Genomic DNA, 26,391 nt, shown 5'->3' with positions numbered 1-26,391 from the left:
CTACATAAAATTAAAGCTTTGTTAAAAATCGTACATAAAATTTGTACAAAGTAAAAAAAAAAAAAATCATTAGTGTAATTTGTACAAAGTAAAAAAAAAAAACGACGTGTTGCACTCCGGGAGTGCCGGCAGAAGTGAAAACTTGAATATTAACGTTGTGAATTTTTGATATTTTGGAATGACCAGGGAATAATTTTGCACGAATTGCTTTAATTATTATTATAAAAGTACTATCATTTATGTGGTAGAATACAGTATTTATTTATTGCGCTATCCTACACAAACATGACAATTTCATGAACGAACATTTTTTATCCATTACAAAAAAAAGTGTATAACGCCGCTAAAGAAGCCTTCACTTAAAAAAACAAAACAAAACCAAAAAAAATTATATTTTTAATAAAAAGACAAACGCACACAGTGTTCCCAAGCGGTCACCCATCCAAGTACTGACTGTACCCAATGTTGCTTAACTTCAGTGATCGGGCGAGAGCCGGTGTACTGACTGTGACATAGTCTTACGCTTTTTCGATCAGGACACGTGACCCTGTCGCGAGTTTAACATTTTTTACCCATTACAAAAAGTGTACAACGCCGCTAAAGAAGTTTTCACTTCAAAAAATGTTGTAAGCTATGTGTTTTTCAAATCTTTGAAACTTGGGCTATCTAATTAAACGTTATTCTAAACTTTTTAGTAAGAATATATTTCTGTCGTTTAATGAAGGACACAAACTGAGGTAAAATTTAAGTCAAACTGACAAACATCAATTTGAATATCTTGAACAATAATATTTTTTATTCCAAAATAACTTGTTAAAATCTACGAAATAAATCAATTACCAATATATACGAATTTACTTTCAACTATATACTATTGGGAAATTTGCAACCAAGGTTGTATTATCAAGAGCTTCGCCGGACTAAGATTGATTGATTTGGGGATAGAGCCGGCGCTGATCAAGGACAACTTTTTTAAAAGAACTAGTGAATTATCTTTTCCTAATAAACTCTTTCATTGTTCCACTTTTTCACAGTATTCAAGACCTCAAAGACTATTTATTTCCTCCAGGTATTGTTACGCGAAATATAAAATTCTAAATGTATTTGGTTTTATATATTAATCAACCTTTATGTATAATAGAAACTAAGTGAAGAATGGGTATGGTTTATTAAATCCCGTTCTCTTACGTTGGTTTGGTGAGATTGATTCGTTTTGTCATTTTCTCGTCTTCAGTCGTCCGCATATCACTCACAATCTGATTGAATTGAATATTAATTGCTTCGATATAATATATAATAAAGGAAACGAATTTGAATAATAATAATAATCGTTTGTACCAGAGAGAGATGACGTATTTAAATTATCGTTAAGTATTTGTGATTCTATATCTCTCATCTTCTACCTGCATGGTGGTGGTGTGGACAATAAATGGAGAAATGAAAGAAGTATTTTTATTTTTAAATATTAAAATGTAATGTAATTTATGTAGAATTATGGAAATTTAATTTCTTATTGATAATGTTATCGGAATATTTTAATAAAAAAAACTTTTTTTGCCGCATCTTTAAATTTGAATCAGCAGGAATAATATATGTATTCAGGTGAAAGATATTTTTAAATGTAACATGATGCTTGAAGTTTTATTTAATTCGAATTTGTTTTGAATTAAAAAATTTCCCAATGCTGAAAAACTTAATCCAATATCCTTAACAATTGCAATTAATATAAAAATCGTTATGATTATTAACTTCCCAGTATAGGAACAACAAATTATGTTGATTTCCTTGGGGTGCCGATTGAAGCGTATTAACGGCAGTATGATCCGAAAAGAATTTCATAACATTCGGTCGATTCGTTTCGAGTCAGTTTCGTTTTTACTTTTTTTAATTTTTATAATGCTGGGAAGTTATTTGTGTGGACCCCAAGGATCGCACCAGACTCTACCCACGGCCTATTTAAATGCAAGTTTGTCAGATTTGGCTGATGGTTGGTCAAACCGACTAGATTCAAAAAAAACTAAACAGAACTGTTGCAAAAGTTCACACAATCAGTTTGTATTATTTTGTTGAGAACGCTGTGAAAAAAATTAAAACTTGAAATTTATTTTTTTTAAATATTTCACAAACGTACACAGTAAGAAATTATGTATAGATATCACTATGTCAGTATCGGCGTGAACGCCATACTGCACATTGTATTGAGGAAATAGTAGCATTAGCAATAATTATGCGGGCGAGTCAATGCAGTATGGTTGTCAGGCCCATACTGGCCGGCGAAATCCACAATAATTCTGGGGGATGTCCTTTTGTATACTGTAATATTACTTATGTTCTATACCATACCATGAATGTAGTAAACGCCATGCATTTCTTATCGTGGGCTTCTGACAATTTCACTAAAACTATTACACAAACATATGTAATGTATAACTTAAAGATATTTGAGCTACATAGCTTTAATTTATTTACTTTTCTTATACTTATTTACTATTTCACAAAGTTTAATTTCTAGTTTCTATAGTAAATGTAATTTCATAAATCATTTCTACATTTATACTGTTAACTATGTAACAAATCTGTTCTCAACAATCCTTTTGCTGTTACTGTTGGGGTTGTACACTCGAGTTTTAAATAAAACGAATCATAGTTATAGAAATACAATATTCGAAATAAAATTTTTATTGAGAGTTTTATTTTAATATAAAACCGATCAATTTGAAAAGGTTCATATTGAACATACTATTTTGGATAAAAATATGATTTAGCCACGAAAACAAACCTTTTACCCTTCACTGTACCACATAATTTTTCTAACGTTTAGCTGTAAACAAATTGTATACTTTTACTTTCTATTTGCGTAGCTTTAAGTTTTTGTGCAATTAAAACAATTCCTTTAAAAAATTCCCTAAAAAAAACAGAACACTGCAACTATAATTGTGAACAGAACTTATGTATGTTATACTGAAACTTTGCTGACCAGTCGCTACGGTTCCGGAACCACAGGTAAAATACCAGTGAGCTTACACAAATGAACCTTTTTTAGTTTGCCTCAAAAAAGTGATAAATAATCGGTCTTAGCTATAAAGATTTCGTCAGGCTATAAAGATTTAAAAATTCTACCTGAATAAAAAAAGTTGAATTTTGCAGGTAATTTACATTACTCGGATCATAAATGATTAATGATTGACGTCAGGTTCAGTCATAAATTTTAACTTCAATAAGAACACAGAACCAAAAGATTTCAAGGCACAAGAAATATGTTCTTGAATTAAGAATATTTTTTCATTTTAAAAAGGGAAAATATTTTTGAAGCGAGAAGAAATTTAATTGAGATTAGAAAATTTTGGTTAAAAAACTTTTTAACAATTTTTTTTTTTTTTTTAGAAATTATTTTTTGACATGAAGTGTTGCAAACATTCGTTAGCGAATATTACATGGTAACATGTTATATTCTGTGTATATGTATCAAAGTAGTAGGTAGATACAACCAACAGGAATAAACAAGTCCAATGATAAATAATTTTTTGAAAAAGATAAATATCTCATAATAAAAATACTAAGAATTTATATTTTCTACATAGTTTGTTAGTATTCTGTTGCTATTTATTTTTAGGTAGGTACATACAAATTTATTATTAACTGACTGAAAAAGAAGGAGATTCTGAAGTCAACCCCTATATATTTTTTAAATAGCCTGATTATAGAAAATGCGTTCACCCACTGAATTTTTATCTATGAGGCAATTATGTTGAAACATTGAATACCTAAGTAGTTCCAATAGTATACATATGTTTCCAATTTGAAAGGATCTCTCCTGTTATTGCTATAACTGTTTCATCAAAATCGGTTCAGTAGTTTTTACGATATGGATTAAAATGTGTAACTGACTTTGTTTAACGTACGAAGGTAAATAAAAACTTTCGAAAAAGTACAAAAGATAAAATTTTTTCAAAAAATAGAACTGATTTAAAAAAGAAAAACAAACTTTAGTGTACCGGTTTAGTAATTACCTTGTGAGTAATTGAGCAACGTCTTAAAGTCGACGTTAATAATATTCTTAGCTAAAAATCGGTTAATGGACGTCGATTTCAAAGCGTAATTACTCAACAACTGATTGTGCCGGGTTGACTAAATAATACACTCGGTGAAAATCGGCGAGATTAATAGTCTGTTACGTATGTACAATGAATTCAGCTGTACGACAACGTTGCTCGACGAATAGATGAATATACTTTTGGGAAAATAAGATATCTTCCAGATAAAAATAATAGTCATTTTTTTGGTTTAATTTGACACTTTTAATGTAAAGAATTTGATACTTTTAATGGTAATTACGCTGATATTCAATAATGCTATACATTAATAATTAACTTGTTTATCTCCACTTGTTATTTGAATTTTTAGATCGTTTTCATTACTTCGCTCATTATCAGGAATTCTTCATATTGGATCTTTACGTTTGTTTTAGGTTTATTCATCGACAATGACTATATGTTAATTTTTTCTTTAAGCATGTACATAAAAGGATATATCCCTTTTTATATTATAAATGTGAAAGTAAGGATGTTTGTTTGTTAAGCTTTCACACAAAAACTAATGAATATATTGGAATAAAACTTAACAATAACATAGCTCATTATTGAGCTATATTATCAATATATCAGAATAACACATGAGCTAAAATATATCAGAATAACACATGAGCTAAAATATATCAGAATAACACAATTTATAAAAGTATATTACAAAAAAAAAAAAAAAAAATTTAATTTAATTTGACATTACAAAAAATTACAGATTTCTGTAAAAATGGTCAATATAAAACAGTATCATGGCTATCTTTTCTAAAATACTCAATGAATTATCACTATTTTACATTAAAAAAATAGAAAACCGTAAAAATATATTCCCCTGTGTAAAACAATCCCTGACATTTTTTCGAGTGTTATAGAAAGTGGATAAGTGAGAGCAAGAAAAGTGGAGGCTTTAACACGGTGGTCTTTATCAATCTTTACTTTTAAACTCAACGAAGCGGGTGGGTATCACGCTAGTTAAGATATAAAGTATCCAAAAAATACAACATTAATATGCTTTTAAAACAGAAAACGATTATTCAATCACGATGGTTAATTATATAATGCCTAATAAAAATAAAATATCTATGTTTATACAAAAAACATCAAAATATTTCCGCAAGCAAAAAATACAAAAATCTTGAATAATATTTTTAGATAATACATAAGAAGATTGGTAACTAGGATCAAAGTGCAAAGAGTACTATCACCATGACGATAAAGGAGTTTGTATAATAATAATTGCCCAGTTGTATAGGTAATACTGACTGCTACTTATATTGTGTCTTAGAGATTCTTGGGTTATTTTGATATTGTTTATAAATACATGTTGATACAGAATGTAATAACAAATAGCTATGTCAAGTATTCATGAGTTGGTTAACTACCATCCTAAGATTGCTTTAGTAATATATGAATGCTTAGCCAAAATGGATTCCGCTATGGCCACAAAAAGTATATTTCTATTGAATACTGATAAACAATTAATCCTAAATACAAGTAGGTACATTCGCACTTCCATGTCGAAACAGTCTTAAATTCAAATTACTACCGGTTTTTGAGGTATGAGAAATAAACACGTATGTAAGTATATATATATACATAGTCACAATGAATTCAGGTCTCAGGCTTAAAAATGGTACATTTGCATTGAAAAATTATCAATCTTTTAACAAACCCAATCACGTTAGGATCATCTTTAAAAAAATGATTCAAGGTAAATTGCATTAAAACTAAATTTTGTATCAGGATATCATCATATTTTAACAATAGATTTTTATTTAATGAACACATATCTCAAAAGAGAAATATTTTCTGACTTTGGGGTTTGCTGAAAATGAATGTGAAAATTATAGTTGTGTGCTTGTTACTCTTACATAGCCTTATGAAATAATTTAGACAGTCAAAACTTAAAAAAAAATGATTTAAGAAAAACTAACTTATTGTAAATAAGAAATTAAAGAATTTTTGATCCTAGTTAATAATAATTTTTATACAATTTAATTTCAAGTTAAAAAAAAAGACTCAAAAAGTATTTACATATATACATATTTATTTTTACCCATAAATGTTTCTATACGTAGATACATAATGAAGCTTTTCATGACTAAGATTTCTAATAACTTGTTTAATTCACTCACAGAGGACGAGAAAGTTAATCGATTTGTGGTTGTGTTTCAACTGTACCTAGATTCTATTAAAAATCTGTCCAATTATATCTGTCAATTAAAAGTATTCAAACAGAGCTTATATACAAGTGGTCATGGATAAGACAACCATTCATGACAGGAATATTAAAATAAAACACCTGTATGTCAAAGGTAAGTATAATCCTTCACGTATACTGTTCACAAAAAATTTAAAATATCTATTTTTAGAAAACAAACAAAATCGGAAATAATGTAGATATTAGAAATTGAAACAGCTCATTTGAATGAATGGAGTAATCTCAGAATGTAGATACATTAAACTAGATAGCCGAAATTCCATATTTTTCCTACTTAACACTGCTTGTTCCACACTGTATGTTTTGTAATTCCCTGTGGATAATGTAGATGGCAGAAGTGGTTATATACATATATGTATAATACATTTAGTTATATATTTATTATATACATTGAGAGATACATCAGTGACATATCCCACAGGAACAGTTGTCGTGTTATTGTAGAGGTGCTCATCACATGTCATCCATTTCTGGACGTCTACTATTTCTGACAATACCATTAGTTAGTCTCTGGAAAACACAGCATATAACCAAAAACATTATAATGGTAATAATAATTGTATTATGTGTTTTTGGTTATATTTTGTTTTGTTTTTTCTACTGTTTTTCTTACATGGTCCGTTGGATATGTTCTAGATTCTAAGATTCTAGTGATTTTAGAATGATTTTTTATTAAAGTTTTCGATTCTTGTTGATTTTTAATTTTAGTATTTAAATTTTAATTTAAAGGGATTTTCTTATTTTAATTTTTTTTTAAATCAATCAAAATCAATTTAAACAAAAATGTTTCTTAGCATCACAGAATTACTCTCCTAAAATTCTATGAAGAAATTTGAAATAGAAAAAGAAGCTATATCCCTGGACATGAACCGATTTCTATACAAAGCGGTGCCTTATAAAAAAACTTTAAGCTCGTTTTTCAAACTTGTACAACGTTATTCTCATATTCTACGCGATCTTAGAAAATCAAAAGATTTTTGATTCGTTATAATAAAAACTAGAACACAAACCTTTAAAAAATAAGGAAACTACCCCTTTTTTACACGGGAAAATTGTCTCCAAAATTATGTGTTTTGGAAATTTTAAGAAAACGGTGTGTACATGTCACACATATATAGCTAATATACCCATACAATACATACTATACAATTTACGCCTAATTTGGGCTCTCACGGGTAAACAGTGATGTTTACGAAAAAATGTTTCAAACAAAAGTTGGTTATTTTTTTATAAGGAATAGTTTCTACATTTAGACTTTTGTTCTATCTCTAACGTTTTGCAAGACCCAATTGACCTATGTTGCTCATTTACGAATTCGACCTCACCTTTTACGTCCTGAGTACTCTGTAAATTTCAGCTTGGTATCTTTTTTTGTTTTGAGTTATCGTGTACGGACGGACAGGGGTGTAGACAAATAATCGAAAACGGACTAATTAGATGATTTTATGAACACCTATACCAAAATTTTGTTGGTAGCACCAATATTTTTGAGCGTTTTAAGCTTGGGACTAAACTTAATTACCTTGCATTGAATATCACATATATGCATGGTATAATAAAAATTAACTTTTTAAAGATATATTATTGTCCAGTTTTAAGTCTCGCGAATCGAATCACTTGCATTAAAGTAGCACATCAGCTCAAATGTACATTTTAGAAAACGCTCTCGTTAATGTTCAAAAAAGATCAAAAGTGCCATAAAAATTGTTTTTATAAACTTTAAGATTTACATATCTCTTTCAAAACGACTCTATAATTACACATATAATAGTTAATAAATTTTTATAAATGTGTTTTATTGTAATTCTAAATGAGAATGTACCCTTAAGTATCCTTAAAACTATCGTGAAAAACAAACTGGAAAATAGCATTTGTATACGTTGTAAAGCGATTCAATCTACATATTTGTATGCCAAGGGTTTAGCAATTTTTATAAAATTCATTTCACGTGGAAATCTAAAATAGCGCATTCCATTTTACAGATCTTCAAATAACAAAAATCTTACATTCAATTGATACCAAAATGTTAATAGCTGCAGTTCAATGATATTATTTAAATCTCGTGGCATGCCATCAGTCAAGAGACAAACGGACGCACGCTTCAATGCGATCAATAATTGGGCATATTTCTTACTATATCTACTAATAAGTATACGCATTCAATCAATCGTCATTATTTTTGTTTTACACATTAACCGTTCGTTAAATTTTGCGTCTTCAAATTGTTGCTTAGCGCTAAAGGGTACCATTTTTACAATGCCTGTGGTTTCTGGGCGAAGACAAATTCTAATCTTTCTCCGATTTTTTAAGAATTTTGGAGGTTGTATCTATATTTACATTAAAGTTTTAAAAATAGTATTTCAAAACAAACTATTTTTACGCAATAAAAAGCTTTATTCTGGTCACAGTTGTGGGACAAGATATTAAAGTTGCGAAATTCAGTGATTTATGATGAAACAAATTTTGTTTTACAGAATCCTGTACACACAGTTTGAGTTCAAGCTTGATAATATGTATTCTTTATTTAAAAGAATAAAACAAGAAGAAAAATAGAAAACTTTCTAAAGTTTGACAAACAAATTTAATAATACTTTTTCAGAGAAAGAAATAATATAATATAAAAAGAATTTCAGATTTTATATTTAAGTGAATGTATCACTTCTCACGCATCCAACTTAGAATAAGAATGTCCATTTCTCAAATCCTTTGACAATTCTATGATATTATTTCAAAGTTAAATTCAAGTACAAAAAAAGTACTGAACTTACCTTGGGAGGAGTAAAAATGGGGTGGAATGAGTTAAGAATTTTTTGTGTGAAAAGGTCTTATTTAGATTCGATAATATAAAAATACGGAATTATAGTCATTTTGCATCATTCAAGTATGTTTAATTTTACTGTTACGAAATACTTTTTGGCAGTATATTCAGAATTGCTATTTTTAAAACTGTGTCCAATATTAACCGTAGGCCTTCTAGAGGCTATATTTGGGAAAGAGTTCACCACGAGATGAAAGTCCTTAGATGAAGCCATAAAAATTTTAGACTTTAGATAACAGCAGTATAAATTTCCTCAAGTAGAGTTACATAATTTTAATATGAAACCAAATTTTGACATTTGTTACGAATTTTGTGCACTTTCTATAACACTAGCTGATCCGAAAACGCGTAGCTGCAGCTCAGTAATAAAATCAGTTAATATAACACTAAATTTTTCAACACAATTTAGTTAATATGTTTATTTATCTTAAGTGAAATAAGTAACTAATTTTAAAACAAATAACTGAACACGCATATTGCATTTATGTGAGGCACTTGGAATAAATTCGAGCATCAAAAAATATTTTAAATTAGAACATAGCGGCATTTTTTGAATACTTACTCAAAATAAAACTAAGAATGTTTGAAGGAAATTGTGTAACTTCCACTGCCATCTATTGAAAAATTATAGAGCATAGAAGTGAATTCAACTATTTCTCTATAAAATATATTAAATTTACAATAACAAAAAGTTGACGCTCAATAATCGAAAAGTTATACCAAAATAAAAAAACATCTACAAATTTTTGGGAAATTGGTTGAGTGATTTCGGAGCTTCACGTAAACGAACATCGTAATAAAGTACACATATATTAGTGTCAAAGTTCCTCATACATGATACTACCACTAGACTAGCGTTGTTCTAGGTAGAGTTAAGCCAATATAATTTTTATAATTTTTGATTCGACCATATACAGTCTGATCAAGTCCATGATTGGCAATAGCTTTATAGTGAAAGTTATTTAGCTGAAAATGGTGTCGCATTGTCTAAACTTTTCCGAGAATAACGTCGATTTCTTACTATATTAATATTAATGCCTCATAACTTAGCTAAATAAGTCGTTTTGCTGTCAACTATGACATTTTAATTCAATTCTTGTTCAAACCATCGATTAAAAAAGTACAAAAATCTCAACTTATTTTATGTAAACAAAGTAGTATGCAATGTGACACATGTTTTGAATTTTTAAAATTATCTAAACAGACAATATTCACATATTAATATTAAAACAAAAATAATAACAAAAATATTTATGAAAAACTGAATTTTCATATGTTGATATTTGTTATTTTTGCTTGCCATAGCATATGTTTGGTAATGATAAACAAGAGTTAGTTTCATTTATACCGTTTTATATACAGGTTGTGTTAGAAAACCATACTCATGATAGACATATCCGAAAAATTTCATTTTTTAATATTAATTAAAATTATGTGATCACCTATAGCAAAACATATATTTTCCCTGTGCAATTATTGCATCCTAAAACGATTCCTTCTAATTAAATGAAATTTGTCGGCATTTAACAACACACCTACTCGAATAAAATTATTTTAAAAAAATAAAGAACAATTTGATTAATTTTTTCTTCAGTCGAATAAAAATTAATTTTATAGAGTAATTGAGCTTGACAATAAAAAAAATCTAGAGCGACGGTTACACTCGACTATACCATACATACGTACCAATTGATACTTAAATGACAAAAAATACTTGAAGAAAAAAGAAAAATTAAATTTCATATAGAAATTAAATGTTCGAAGAAATTTTGTTTCTGTGTTCCCGTATTAATTACATCATCAGACATGAGACATGTCGTTTCCATAATGGTAATTATTTGCCATTTCATAATACAAATTATCTTCCGTTTAACTTTATTAGATAAGATTCAACATACTGCAGGAAAAAGGGAAAAAATTAATAAAACGAATGTTTCTATCTATCAATCATAATAATCATTGATTTTACGAAAAAAATAATTGAAAAAATGTTTGTCATTATAAAATAAACATTTTTTGTTCTTTGCTGTATCTCTCACTGATTTATTTTTAAAATTTTAGCTATCCTGTAAATTGTATGATTGATATAAAGAATAAATCTGCGTTATAATTGTTGAATTGCATTATTTAGTATTTTGAATTAGTTTATTAATTCAATGACAAAAAAGGCCTAGTTTCATTAAAACTTTATATGCCAGTTGTGCATTCCCTTACATTCCACGTATTATTGAGGCTGTTCTCTCAAGTTACTTATAGCCGCAAAGGTTTCTATTCTTTGAAATTATGTGCCATATCTATAGAATTTCAGATACGCAAACATATTCCAAGAAATTTAAAGTTACAAGACTTTGTAAATTGTTTGGGACCTATACCACTAATAACCACCAACACGAATATTAAAGGCTTATTGTAGTAAATAGCGTTCTATGAGGAATATTAATTGTAATTAATATAACAAAATATTAATCGATAATTAGATCCATAGAATACGAAACGAGATCAGATAAAAGTCCAGATAAAAGGTGAGAAAATGCTAGTAACAATAATTTCTCGTGGTAAGAACGAAACTATTGTTTGAGATTGTATAAAGCATAATTCTAAAAAAATACCTTTTATTTTATTCTTAAATAGATTTTTATCATCTTTATCTATTGCGTATTCTGTTATAAAAGCTATTAGCTTTTTTCCTTATTCAATTTGTAAAACTTAATTTAAAATATACAATGCGGTGTTCAAATGAAGAATTTTGTAGTAACACGGTGAAAATGCCCATATAACATTTCCAATGATCGGCTACACATTTAGTAAGTATTATATACACATACTACCAATAAATATAATATACACATGGCATACGAGAATATATACTACATACCGGGAGTAAAAAAAATGTCGGTATTAAAAATTACTTGGAAAATAATGGCTAAAAAAAGGGAAATTCCTATAGTTAAAGGGTTCAAAAAGTTATACTAAGTGATGATCTTGAAGTATATTTTCCGTTATTTGGTGCCTTACTTGAGAATTGTAAATGAAAACACTCGACGGAGCACAAAATTTTAGTAAAAAACCAATGTATATACATGTTCTAGGGTAGCATTGAGATTAAAGGTCATCGATTTTAAAACAACAAAAATTTCAAGGTATTTTCCGATTTCAAGGTATTTTCCAAAGCCATCACAAAACGTATACAACTTTTTCTTTTATTCAAAACAAAATTATTTAAAAAAAAATTGTACTATGGTTGATGAGGTACAAAATTATTCTGAAAATTTACTTCAAGGAATCTAGTACTTCAAAGTTTGGAATCCTTCATCTTTTGTGTCCAATATTTTTTTCTAAAACCATTGTTTTCCTAAGAGTTTTGGGGTACCAATATTTTCTTTACCCGGTATATATAGTAATGCTGATTCTGATCAACACCGGTATTAAAGTGTTGCTAGCCTACCCTCTATGTTATTATCTCGATAACAAACAAAAGCAAACACTATATGTAGCGGATGTCTGCCTTATCGCTTGGACAATATTGTTAATCTCTTATATATATATATATATATATATATATATATATATATATATATATATATATATATATATATATATATATATATATATAAATTGTATATATGGTATAGTAAGAGTAAATGAGCCAAGACTTTCTATATATGTTGTAAATTTTATTGAGCTTTTGTTTTAAAACTTTACTTAGAAGTGATTATTTAATTTAATATAATAATATTTTGGAAAGAATGATGTCTTTCGATAAAACAAAACTTGAATTAGCAATAAATCTTATGGTTGATATAATTCGGCTTTCTTTTACCAATATCTGCCTATAAAATATTTATAAAATGAAATTTATCACTCCTCACTATTTTACGGTAAAATTATTTTTTTGAATTAAAAAAAAATTATGTTCTTCCTTTTAGTTCAGCTAATTACAAAAGCGTGTTTTTAAGTTTTATTATTTATTTTTGTGTCGACTTAAACATCATTTACATACATAGATAATATTCAATTCAAAGATACTCGTTCAAATTGAAACGGAACCGTTTACATAGTGAATTTGATCCTTAACTAAATTTTAAATGTGTATAATTTTATATGTATGGATGTGTGTTCACAATACACATATAAAATACATTGAAGTGAAATATGTTGGTATTATAATTACAAATAAGATTATGTAAATATATGAAAGCTATAATGATAATATTTTCTTATAATTATATTAAGAGATTATTAAATAAATTTAATTAATATATACAAAACAATAACAGTTATATTATTGCAATAAATATGTGTTTTTTAATATACATAACATACAGTTCATGTATTTATTATGATATTAGATTTTGTTTCATAATAAACCTACTTACAGGTGTTTCTTATAATAAATAAAGATTTACTTCAAAAATTCAATTTATATAAATTTGATTAGACCATAAGCCCATCTTGAAATTTTTCGGGTGAAATGACCCACCAGGAATCATGTTGAAAAAGATTATCCTATATGTAAAAATAAGTTTAAATGGTGTTAGTTTTGCTCGGTACAGATGAGTACAGATGCAAACATGGTTGTCATACCTCTTGGTATCTCAGCCCTGCACCAGCTAATATGTACAGCCGCGACGTTGGTGGATACTAACTCTGCATAGGTATTTGAAGCGAATTAATCCGGTTAACTTCGGTACCGGAAATTAAAAAAAAAAACTTTTGATTCCGTCTATTCCAGAAGCCCTACGTGATTATTTCTGTACGGCATTCATGTTATTCGCTTCAAATACTTATGAAGAGTTAGTATCCGAGGCGTGTGAAATCCATATTCTCTCCTCTACTCATGTACCGCGCCGCGCAAAACTGGCGATATGGTGCTTACAGTTACTTTTACATAAGGGAGCATTTTTTTCATGTTTCCTAACGGGTCATTTCACCCAAAAAATTTCAGCATGGGCTTGTGGTCTATATTTGTAATGTATGTGTAATATAATGGTAGGTTTTACGCTTAAAATGGCAGAATGCATCAGAAAACATAGATATAAAAAATGTCGGTTGTATTTTCATCGTTTATTTTCTCAGAAAATATTAGTTTGACATAAAGTGCTGCCTCTATTTTGTAAAAAATTATATGTTCTTCCTACAGCTACTATTCTTTTTAAGTAAAAATGATAGTCAGACACTTTTAGAGAAAACCATAAAAATGCATTTTTAAGATGACGGCTACAAAGATGTCATGTAAATTTTAAGTTTAGGTTTAAAACGATAGACAATTTGATAGTATTAAAAATATTGTCTATTATTTAAAACTTAAAAGTAACATAATCAACAAATTTAATTTCAATTGCATATATATTATAAAAAAGGTAAATAATATATATCGGCAGATATTATATAATCACTTACCTTCACTATCACTCGTATCAGACAAAGGTGGTTCGTTTGCAATATACTGTCGTCCACTTAACAAATTACTTTCTACAACTGGTCGTTTGTCTTCTAATTGCCGTCTAAATGCTCGGTGGTCATCCTGAAATAAAAAAAAGACAAAGTTATTATACCATTATATTCCAGTGTTAAGATTTGTAACATTTTTTATACTATACTAGCTACTAGCGGACCCGACAGGCGTTGTTCTGTGCAAACGTTACTCAATTCATTAATACCTATACTTTGCTTTAAATGCCCGTTAAACCTATCCTGCTTAATCAATTCCGCAAAGCCCCATTCCATCCCGCTAAACTCAAATTTTTCTCCTATCTATTGGACAGGCCTGACCTTCGGCCAAAGGCCTAAGGCCTGGCTAGAGCCTTCGGCAGAGGAGGTTGCTGCGTTCGCATATAGTTCTAATAAATATTTATTTCTAATATCTAAATAATAATAAATATACCTCAATACTATTAAAAATACATAGTAAATAGTATGTTGTAATAATAATGTAATCTTAATAATAAATAATACTTAAATAATATTAAAAATACGTAGTACGTAGTATGTTGCAATATAATGCAATTTATATTTTATATGCGCTCAAACCATGTTTAAAGAAAATTAAATTTTTGTCAAAAAAGGTTGTAGTGGACCAGATGCATAAATCTAAACCGTCATTGGATCCACTTGAATACGCACACAAAATTTCATAAGAATCGGTCCGTCGATTTAGGGGGGGTAGTGTCACTAACACCTACACACTCGAAATATATATATATATATATATATATATATAATAAACTAATTAAGAATAAAATATTGTTGGCTTTTAAGCATTACTCCATCAAGTTTTCGAGAAATTATATCTAAAAAGAGGAATTCACCCGTTTTTTCGTTTTGCTCGAATTTAAGTAATATCACCCAATTATTTGTTTCGACAAAATACTTAAGGGCATCTGAAACTATTCCTCTCCTTCAAAACTTGGCTATTTTACAAAAGTTTCCATTTAAAAAAATTCTATCTTTCCTGAACTATACAATATTTTTAAAAGAAAATAAGAGAAAATGATCCAAAGTTTTATTGAGGAATAGTGTATTTAAACGAAAACACGTATTGTTTAGTTTTTTTTTGTCGATTGATTTCAAAAGTCAATTATCAGTTTTACCTTTAAACATATTTCTTAGACGATTAACGTAAAACGTGACCAAATATTTTTGTAAGAAAATAGTACAGTATTACCTATATTGTAATTGGTAGTTTAGAATAAATGAGGTTAATATCATCAAAAAGATTACTTTTCGTCATATTTGTCGAAAGATTTCGATTTGTAGAAGTTTATTTGAGTGGTTATAGGATTGTCTTTCAAGTCAAAAATTTGTGTAGGTGTAAGTCTTTATTCCAACAATACTATACAAGCACCATACGTTGCCACTTTTATACATGAGATTATTCATCAATCATAAGTCCGCGACGCAATTAAACATTTGCTGTAGAGCTAAGTCTTCACAAACTGTTATATCGATTAATTTTGTGTTATTTTACAATTACCCTAGGATCAGATATTTTATAGTCATTGCAGAATAGTTGGTAATTCGAGAAACTGTTGTCAAAATCTTTCCGGCATAGTCTGTGGCATGCTCTATCAGAGGATCTAACACAAAACTGAACACTTGAAAATTGCAATTTTTAAAAATTTCCTTTCTTCGAGTTCGGAATAAAATGAATTTTGAATTTATTATATAATCTTGTTATTTGAATATCCAACTTCTGTCAATGGAAAAATTTATAAGGCATGACCTGGCTCATATTATTTACCCTCAGCAACGCAAAGGAGTGGTAATGTGTTTGTCAGTTTGTCTGTTCTTATGTGGCACACTAGAAGCCAAGCGCTTTAGCCAGTTTTGATAATGCTTACATCAATCGATTTATCTAATCCTTACAAGTCGTAATAATCATTAAAGTCGGCTCACGCGTTTGGTAGCTAAAGTGCCTCAAAACCAAACATACACATAAAGGTTGCGGAGCGACCGGTACCGACTGTTAAAGTCGCTCTGTAAACTGACGTGACTTGTTACTTTCTTGCAACTACATGCTTGACCCTACAAATTTTGCCTCTTGATTTGAGACTATTGGTATTTGCAAGCCACATGTCAAAAGAAAAATATTACATGAGTACTGGCTTATTCAGTAAAGTTTATACTCTATTCAAAAACACTGTTCTAAAAATAGTAGTAGTGAATTATTTAAATAATTAAAAAATTTTGTTAATTCATACAAAATAACCCGGAGTCGAATGTTCCAATTAAAATCAACAGGCGGCTAACTGCAATTGCCAAATATCAATTGAGGATCCTTCCTGCGTTTCAATCATGGCCAATATAACTAACTTAACTGTGCTTACAACTTTGTGTTTCTACTATATAATAATTGACGACGCAAATTTTACGACAATTAAAACTTTATGAGAAAACCACCTGAACCATCTGTAATTCGTTTGAATTTTAAAAATTTTTATTTGACTTACGAGTTAATTTTATATTATTTAAACAGTTGTTTCTGAACGTTATAGTTTTTTTAATATTATTGTAACAGACAAGTTTATATTTTTACGTAATATATAAACTAGGTACTACCAATGATTAAACTCAGTGATTGATTGTGACAGCTAATAATACACTTCAGCAGGTGGAATACAAGAAAATCTAATATTTATTCACTGTATATTTTTTTATAATAAGCTGTTTTTTTGTTGTTTTACTATATTGAAAATAAATTAAGCTGTCTATAAGATTGAACTGTAGTGTGTATTCTCTGTGCTTTCAGTTGCGTAAGACAAAAAGTAATGACTTTTTAATAGAAATTGTGAGCGAATTTAAGTCTATCGAGTGACTATAGAATCATTATACATATCCTTTTTTTGTTTATACATATTTTTCAATCATAATAGACATAATAATATCCGTAATTCGGAAAATTGCGAAAAATGTATATCTTGGATGCTTTCTTACGAAATTTTAAAAATACCTTCGATGTATTTGCCACAAAAGGTTTATACGCAGTGAAGAACAGTTTTTCATATATCCTACACAGGAATTTTAGGTAACCATAGACAAATGTAGTATAATTCCCGAATTTAGTACTTTTTACTCCTTTCGAGACCACTTTCGGTGTGAGGAACAATACCTCTACATGAGGGAAACAATACCCTACATGTTCCATTTTCCTGTATAGAAAAGCCTGCGCAACCAAGTAGTGGGCAGTACACAATACATCTGCACTTGGTCCCAGGTACACCGAATTGCTTTTCAATGCTACTCAGTTTGCTTGGACTGGTCTCTATGCACAGCACAGAAAATAAATCCCATCGAAATGTTGGTAGTCGGGCTGTGACAAGAAATATTTACCCCCAACGCATTGCCACCAAATTTTATATTAAGTGAAATTTACAAAATTAAAAAAACTCCTGACAAATTTTCGACTACAGACCCCTAAACTCGCATTTGTAACATTTCTAAGAACACTCTCTATTGAATTACCTTTTGCTTTAAAGCGTTTCTCAGACTGAGCCGATTTTGATAATCTTCGCCAATTTTTTTCGGTTACGGAACCCTAAACTCGAACTTGAAACATAGCTAAGAACACTCTCCATTAAATACCTTTCGAATGAAACAAAAGAATCAAAATCAGACAGACAGACACATACACATAGCGGTCAAACTTATACCACCCCTTTTTTTAGTTCGAGGGTTAAAAAAGGGAAATAAAGGGTTATCAATCATTTGAAAAATGATTCCGGGAGAAGTGGATAGTAAGAATGTGTTTAGACAAACGTTTGCTTGCCCAAGTAGACGAAAAAAAAATTTGTGCAAGCTAGACCGAAATTTTTATTTTTATGCCGTAGAGCAAAATACTTACAGTCTGACAATAATAGTAAATCGACATTGAAGTGAAAAAAAGTTATAATTATAATATAAATAAAGAAATGAATGAATAAATTCAATATAAGTAAAATACTTTTTTATATCTATTTACTTTTTGTCAGTAACGATTTTCTTCACTTTTATGATATAAAACAATTTAATAGAAAGAAATCTTTTCAAAATAATAATCATAATACAAAAGCAAATAGCAAGTAAACATGAGGCATATAATAATCTGAATCATGTACATAGTAAATGTTTCACGAATCATGATATTGCTGTTGCAACAGTGAAGGCTTAAAAAAGAGACAAATCGTACCAAAATGAGATTTTTGGAGCTTATAACAGATTTATGTTTATAGTATGAACAGATTTCCAATTGTTTGCAAGCTTATATTGAGCTATATTTTCTATTCTTTTATCTGTTTACTTGATTATATATTATCAGACATTATCAAATCTTGGGATTGATAATGTCTGATAACATATAAGCCAGATATTGATATTTGACAATTAAGGGACTTTCTTATACCATAAACAACAGTAATTGTAAGACATTTTTGTAAGCTACAATACCACGCAACTACAAAAATATATATATTGTGTGCAAATGATGCTTATAAATTTGATAATATAGATATCGTCCTTCAATCATCAATACTCTATTATTGATAATCTTTCTATTTACGATAAAATTATGCCAATTGTATTTCTGTTAAACAATGAATAAGGTCTTTTTAACCCCCGAAGCAAAAAAGAGATTAAATTTGACCGCTACGTGTGTCTGTCTGTCTGTCTGTTGCATCGTAGCATCTAACGGATGAATCGATTTGGATGTTTATTGTTTCATTTGAAAGGTAATTTAATGGGAAGCACTCATAGCTAAGTGGAAGGATTTAACGGAAAGTGTTCTTAGATACGTTTCAAGTTCGAGTTTAGGATTCCGTACCCGAAAAATTTCTCGGTAATTTCACTTGTTTAACAAAATTTACATCATGGAATATTATTCTGTTTAAAAGAGACTCAAACATATATCTTAAGGATGAAACTTTGAATAAAAAAGTAAAATAATTTTAAATTTAAGTTTCAAGCTTTTACAAATATGTAGTCATATCAAAAGTGTGGTCACTAACTTGCAGTTTACTGTCTCCGATTTACGATTTCCATATATTTGTATTGTTTCGAAAAATACACGGGCAGATCAAGAAAAAAAGCTAATAAAGAGCTTGTACAAAGTATTCTTTTGATAACATGTTTCTTGAAATATATGCACATTTTTCAAACCGATTTTTATCTAGAAAAAACACACAGCTGAGGCTAAAAGAAAAGTTATGTTTGTGTTTTCGTCTACACCACAATCATTTAATATTTTTATATATTTTCTTCTCTCGGTGTGCTTGCTTCTTGCATGTAATATGTATGTATGTGTACGTACAGTGAACAAAATAATATTGTTGTTTACAATATAGATTTTCATTTTTCTTATTTGTTTTCCTCGTAGAAATAAGGCAAACACTATGGATATTTTACTTATTATTTACATTGAAATAAAAAAAATTCAATTTCATTTTATAATTACCGTTCTTTTGAATTAATTTTTTAAGTTTTTTAGTAAAAAAAGAAACAAAATACAATAGTGAAAATTTTTAATGAATTTTTGTTTGAAACATAAAAATGCTTGCTATAGAAGTTATTTAAGGTTATACGAGCAGTATCGTCATATATAGATAAATATTATAATATTTGTTACATAAAATGTTATTATTGAATTGTTGTTTTAATTATTTTAAGTTGCATATTTTAAATTAATTGTCAAAACTGAAACGGTTGAACCACTATTTTATTTTGTATTTCGAAATCAAAAATCTGAATTCTATTACATATTCTAGATTTTATTTGAAACAACTGATTTTTTATACAAAAATCACAAAATTTAAAATACCCCCGAGAAATTTTTCGGGTACGGAACGCTAACCTACCCTACATTACACTACCTTTTTCCTTAGAGCCTTCTCCAAACTGAACCGATTTGGAGGAACATCTCCTACTATTTTAGTTGTTCCGAATACGAAATCCTAATCTCGCACTTGAAACATAGCTAAGAACACTCTCCATTAGATTACACTTCGAACAAAACATAAAATCAAAATCGATTCATCCGTTTTGGCGCTACGATGCCACAGGCAGACACACTCACATAGCAGTTAAACTTTTAACACCTCTTTTTTTGGTTCGATGTTTAAAAATAAACATTTACATCTAAAAAGACTTTTGGAACGATGAATAAAGACATACCCACGATGTGAACATGCAAAATGGAGAAATTTTATTATATCAAGGCGCAACTTTTGTTATGTACAAGTGGTAAATTATACATCTCTCCAATTATTAAATAAAATTAAGAAAAAAATTGTACAATTAAATAGAAAAATCTGCAAACAGAGGGGAAAGAGACAACTCATTGTCTATTACCTACTTAAAGCTCACATTTGTACATCCTTTCTCCTCTAATAAATTCTTATTATTATATAATTATTTATATTATTCTACTTTTGTGGACAAGTCACATGAGTTTTCACTAACGCATTATGTATGCAGTATACAAGAAAAATTATTACGGTTTTGGGACTAAACATTAAAATGACGACAAATTTGAATGAATTTGAACACCCTATAATTTATTCCTACCTAAAATACTGTATATAAGTATTTATAAAAGTTATTTTGGATTCCTAATCTAAATGGTAAATTATATTTTTCCAACATATACATAAAATTGTGTTATTATTTGTATTATTATTGGTATAATCCTTTCGTTATAAATTTAATCAATGGAAAAACAAGACAGGATAAAGGTAATCGAGTAGGAATAATACCTAATACCTATTTTATTATCAAAAATGACTATATTTATTTTATAAACACAGTTACATTTCTATACAGAATGGTACAGAACTAAAAGGCTGATTAACTAATAATTTTCGAAAATGGTGGCTTTGAGAGTTAAACATTATTTTTATAAGCAAAATTCGATCTTATCAATAGAATCTTCAAAATATCATTGGACACATATTTCGAAATATCATTGGACACATATGTTCGAAACCTGATGAAAATGTTTTGTTTGTACCTATATCTTCCTAAAAAGCTGGAATGAAAAAAAACATGTTATCTGATATTAATAATAAATAATTACTAAAGCTATAACCACTCGAATCTTCTTGAAGCACTTTTGAATTATTCCAGGTAACTAGGAAAATATATCTTTTCTTTCTTTCATATACCTTTGGGTTCTAAATAGTTCAATAGACCCAAAAACTTCTTGGTGACATTATTTTAAATAGGTCTCTCATAACATCCAAGAAGATTCAAGGGGCAGACATTATTTCCGATATTTTCTTAAAAAATATCTTTAGCTTGGTATCATGAATGTGGTTTAGAATATTGTGTACCAATTTAGAAGGCAAAAGAAACAATCGAACTACTTAACAAGAAAAAAATAGAAAATTTATAACTAATTTATAACATATACTATTTCAAGTTCACAGCACAATCAAAATTTGGTGGATATGGTATACTTGTATCGGTAAGTTTTTTTCAATCTTAATGATTTTTTTTGTGAAGATTTTTTAAACGATATATTTTGTGATATCCATTCTAAAATCTGGTGAAATAAGAGTTCTCCACAGCTGCTTGTATACGTGAATGATCTTTGCTAGTAGTGTGTCTGAAATTTTGTAATAATTTACTATTGAGAATTAATGCTATTCATTCAATTCCTAGGAATAACATCCAACTGATTTTCACTTTGACCATTACACATGATAATAATTATAATTATCATTTACCCAAACTTTTAATGAAAATGTTTTTATAATATTCAAGAAAATTTCATATTTATAATATTAAAGAAAACTTTTAAATTCTTTGCTACATCATTCTGTATGCATACATATCGTATTTATTCAAATACCACAGTATAATTCTGTGGAATAAAACTATTTTACCTGAATCATAACCGCATTACCCACAATTTTAATGCATAACTTTACCTTTTAAACTAAATCATCTTAAATGTTTATATAACAATATTACAGTAAAACAATGTTAGAATTTTTATTTATTAATTTTCATTATTTAAGGTTAAGTATAGGTTACACAATTACGTAAAAATATTATAAAATCTCGTTAGAACGGTTCTTACCATCAAGAACATAGCAAGGATCATCATATTCTAACCAGTTCAATATGTTGAACTTGAGAGAAAAATATTCAATTTCCCATTTTTATTTACGTTTTTCTTTGCGTGACAACTGAAGAGATGAAATATGAAGAAAATATCAATAGGTCGGTGTCTTTCAAAGCTACGTATAAAAGTATTCATTAAAACCAGAATAAAAGGCTAGTTTTTAGGATTTACATAAATCAAAATTGAATCGTTATTTAAATAAAAAGCTTTGTATTATGAACAAAGATGCTTAAAATAATTGACAGCGGAAAGAAATGTAAGTAAAATTAAAATATTTCTGAGTTGTAGTTCTGACAAAGTTCGTATCTGTTGTAACCTTGTATGCGAATAAATCATATTTAAAAAAAACTAAAAAAACACGCTTTATTGCACTAAAAAGTGCGTACTAATTTTAATAATGAAAAAATCCAACCGTAATATGATCGATTTCTGTCGAAATCAGGTTTTTAAAGAATGAATGTAGAGAGCACTCCACGCTTTGAATTTTACATTACAATTAAAATTATTATACACTCTTTAGGGCAATAAAGTGAGCTTTTTTAGTTTTTCAAACTGTAATTATTTTCCTATTTTTATTTTTAGTCTCGCTTAGTTAAAGATTGTGCACTCGTTGGGTAAGAAAGTAAAATAAAATAAAATTCTAATAACGTGGGTGGGTTTCGACTTGATGACCTTCCGCATGAGAGGCGGGCACCTCAGCTTAAAATATTATCAAAGTAATAAAGATAATATTATCAATTGTTTATCCTGGTGATACTGGTTGAAATACTAGGATAAAGTTATTAAAATATTGTAATGTAATCTTACCTTAATTGATTGATTGATATTTGTGCACATTTTCAAGTTAATCGGACAATTAGAAGTAGGGTAAAATTGATTTCTAAGATTTTAATACATTATTTGTTAGATAGTTACATGTGAAACTAATAAAAGCATGTTTTAAAAGACAAAAATTTGATGCAAAGTTTGATCTGTTATCGATATGTTTATGAACTATTTTATGCATTAAGCGATCAGATGTATAATGTAAAGTTAATTTTATTAGATAAATTCGGATTCGGCGCAGGAATATTTTCATTTGTTTTTGTTGTTATCTTGGTAATTTGAATTATTAGAATTTAAAGATTTTAAACCTAAATATTTAGTGTTTGATCTAGTGACTTTCTACTTAAACATTATTTAGGTACACAAAAATTTCAGTAGAGTGACATTAATTTAATTTTCTTTCAAAAAGGTTTTCATGTTTTAAATAAAGTTTATTTTTAAATAATATTATTAACAAACTAAAGCTGTGAACCCACAAAATATACCAAGATAGTTTGAAAACAAAAATATTTATTTTGTACATTATTCTCTAAAACCACTTTAGAAAATTTTACTGTACTTACACAAATATTTATACAGAATAAATAATAATTTATAATAATATTCAAAGTATTATTTGGCTTGTGGAAAATTATTTAACGTTGTATCTAAAAAGAATTATGAAAATATTATTTTAAAGAAGAAATTTTAAACAGTTCTTATTTGTGGGGTTTTGGGTGGTATTACTTTGAGGTCAAAATAAAATTACTTCACTATTTTCTTGGTCTACCAGGGATAGTTTACAATCAAGATAATTTTCTGCTTCAAAAAAAGCTATGGATTTTTTCATAGAAAAATAAATACTTAGACTGCACTTAAATTTTATCAAAGAATTCAATCCAAGAATATCATGTTTATGCGAACAAGTAGGTACCTAATAATCAAGATGGTATTTACTTCTTAGTTTCAGTTCTCGAAAGAATTTGTTGTTTGAAAGGTTGGACAGAGCAGATTTTGTAGTTGAACAGAATAGCAAACGTCTTCTCTATGTAATTTTTGAAAATTCTTAAAAAATCGTAGTTCTTGTGAATTTTATAAGCCAGGAAACAAACAATACTAAAACGCCATTCGAATTGGCAAACTTAGTTCTCTTGACTGTTTATCATTTACAAAAGTAAAACAACTCCAAGACCCAAGACTCAATTGACCGCTGTTGTTCTTTTACTTTGTCTTCTTACGTTCTAAGCACGCTATCAAAATTTCAGCTTGATTTCTCGTTTTGTTTTTGAATGTTTGTGTTCACAGACATGTGGGCAGACGGACAACCGGAAATTGACTAATTAGGTGAATTCCTTTATGTTAAGGTGATCGAGAATTACAACAAAAATCATTTAAAATAGTAACGAACATATAAAACCACTTTTCTACGAAGTTCGTTGACATGTTACCGTCTTATCGGAATAGCACTAAGTTAAGAATATGCTTCAATTTTTTTTTTTAATATTTAGTGTCCATTTAATATAATTTTTTTTTTTCATCTCTCTTATATATTATGATAAAGGTGGGTAAAATCGGAGCAGGATAACCTTTTGTGAAATATATTACATTTTAAGTTTGGTGTGAAAAGTTTTAGGTTAGATATAAATATTGATGTAAAAGCATAGCAAGTACCAACATACAGTAGTGCAAAAGAAGAAGAATGATGGTTAGTTGTAGTAGTGAACGAACAGAAGGGAAATAAAATAAAAGGGAAACTCATAGACATCTGTTGTATAGTCAGAAGAACGATACAAAACCATAATCACAAACTGTTTCTTCACTACTCATTGCATGTAAGTGTATTTATCATTTCCTTATACAGGATGTATATTGAAAAATCATCCTTTCAAATATTTTGTAAACTTTATGTTTTGATAATTTCCCTTCATAATAAATTTTTGTTTATGATGTTTTATTACTTTCATACACAACGTAATGTATTTCATAACCAGGGTTTCATTATGTTTCTTTTTGTTTCACTGGAAAACAAACTTTGTAGCTAAAAATAATGCTTTAAATTTACTTATCTATGTATTACCGTTGGAGTAATTCATAGTTTACAGGCGATCATTAAAAGAAACTTTTAACGTATTGATATGAACAAAATATGAACTACAGATTAGATAGAATTTAAATTTTCAAAATTTGCATTTTTTGTGGATGTTCATATTTAGTTGGGCCTTAGTACATGAGTCCTGAGACAAATTAGATAAAAATTTAAAATGATTCATAATCCATAGTTAACTGCTTTCAGTATCTGATGCAAATATCGGCTAATAATCGAAAAATCGAAGAAAAAAAAACTTTCAAAGTCAACTTTAATTCTTGAGTTTTTTTTTACTCAAAATTATCTATGGAAATTTTTTCGCTGTTCTCTTAAAAAGGAAGTAAATCAATGCCAATTACATTGTTACATTGCCCCACTCATTAATGACTTTGATGAATTACTTTTTATACTATATATGAAATATATCAAAATATACTAAATTTAGTCCCGAGTTTGTAACGCCTAAAAATATTGATGATACGAACATAATTTTGATATAGGAGTTCATAAAATCCCCTAATTAGTCTATTTTCGGTTGCGCTTTTCCGCCTGTCTGTCTGTCTGATAACTCGATAGCTCAAAAACGAAAAAAGATATCAAGCTAAAATTATTACAGCTTGCTCAGGACGTAAAAAGTGATGTCGAATTCGTAAATGAGCAACATTGGTCAATTAAGTCTTGGATACGTAGAACCCATATCTAAAATATTTTTTTGTAAACATCACTGTTTACCCGTGAGGGCGCAAATTAGATATTATAAAGTATGTATGTATTTTATTAAGTATACCT

At 28.4% G+C, this 26,391-nt stretch overlaps 1 protein-coding gene across 1 annotated transcript in view; it reads right to left on the bottom strand.

Moving 5' to 3' along the window:
• The window catches only part of LOC123305133 (dystrophin, isoforms A/C/F/G/H-like), a 794,529-nt gene that overhangs the window by 123,485 nt on the left and 644,653 nt on the right, over positions 1–26,391 (bottom strand). The window contains 1 exon segment of the mRNA XM_044886763.1: positions 14,519–14,642. Within this exon segment, the coding sequence (XP_044742698.1) occupies positions 14,519–14,642 (124 nt within the window).

This window comes from Chrysoperla carnea, chromosome 1 (assembly GCF_905475395.1).
Source record: "Chrysoperla carnea chromosome 1, inChrCarn1.1, whole genome shotgun sequence".
NCBI lineage: Eukaryota > Metazoa > Arthropoda > Insecta > Neuroptera > Chrysopidae > Chrysoperla > Chrysoperla carnea.
The sequence above is the reverse complement of the archived record's forward strand: the minus strand, read 5'-3'. Positions and strand labels throughout refer to the sequence as shown.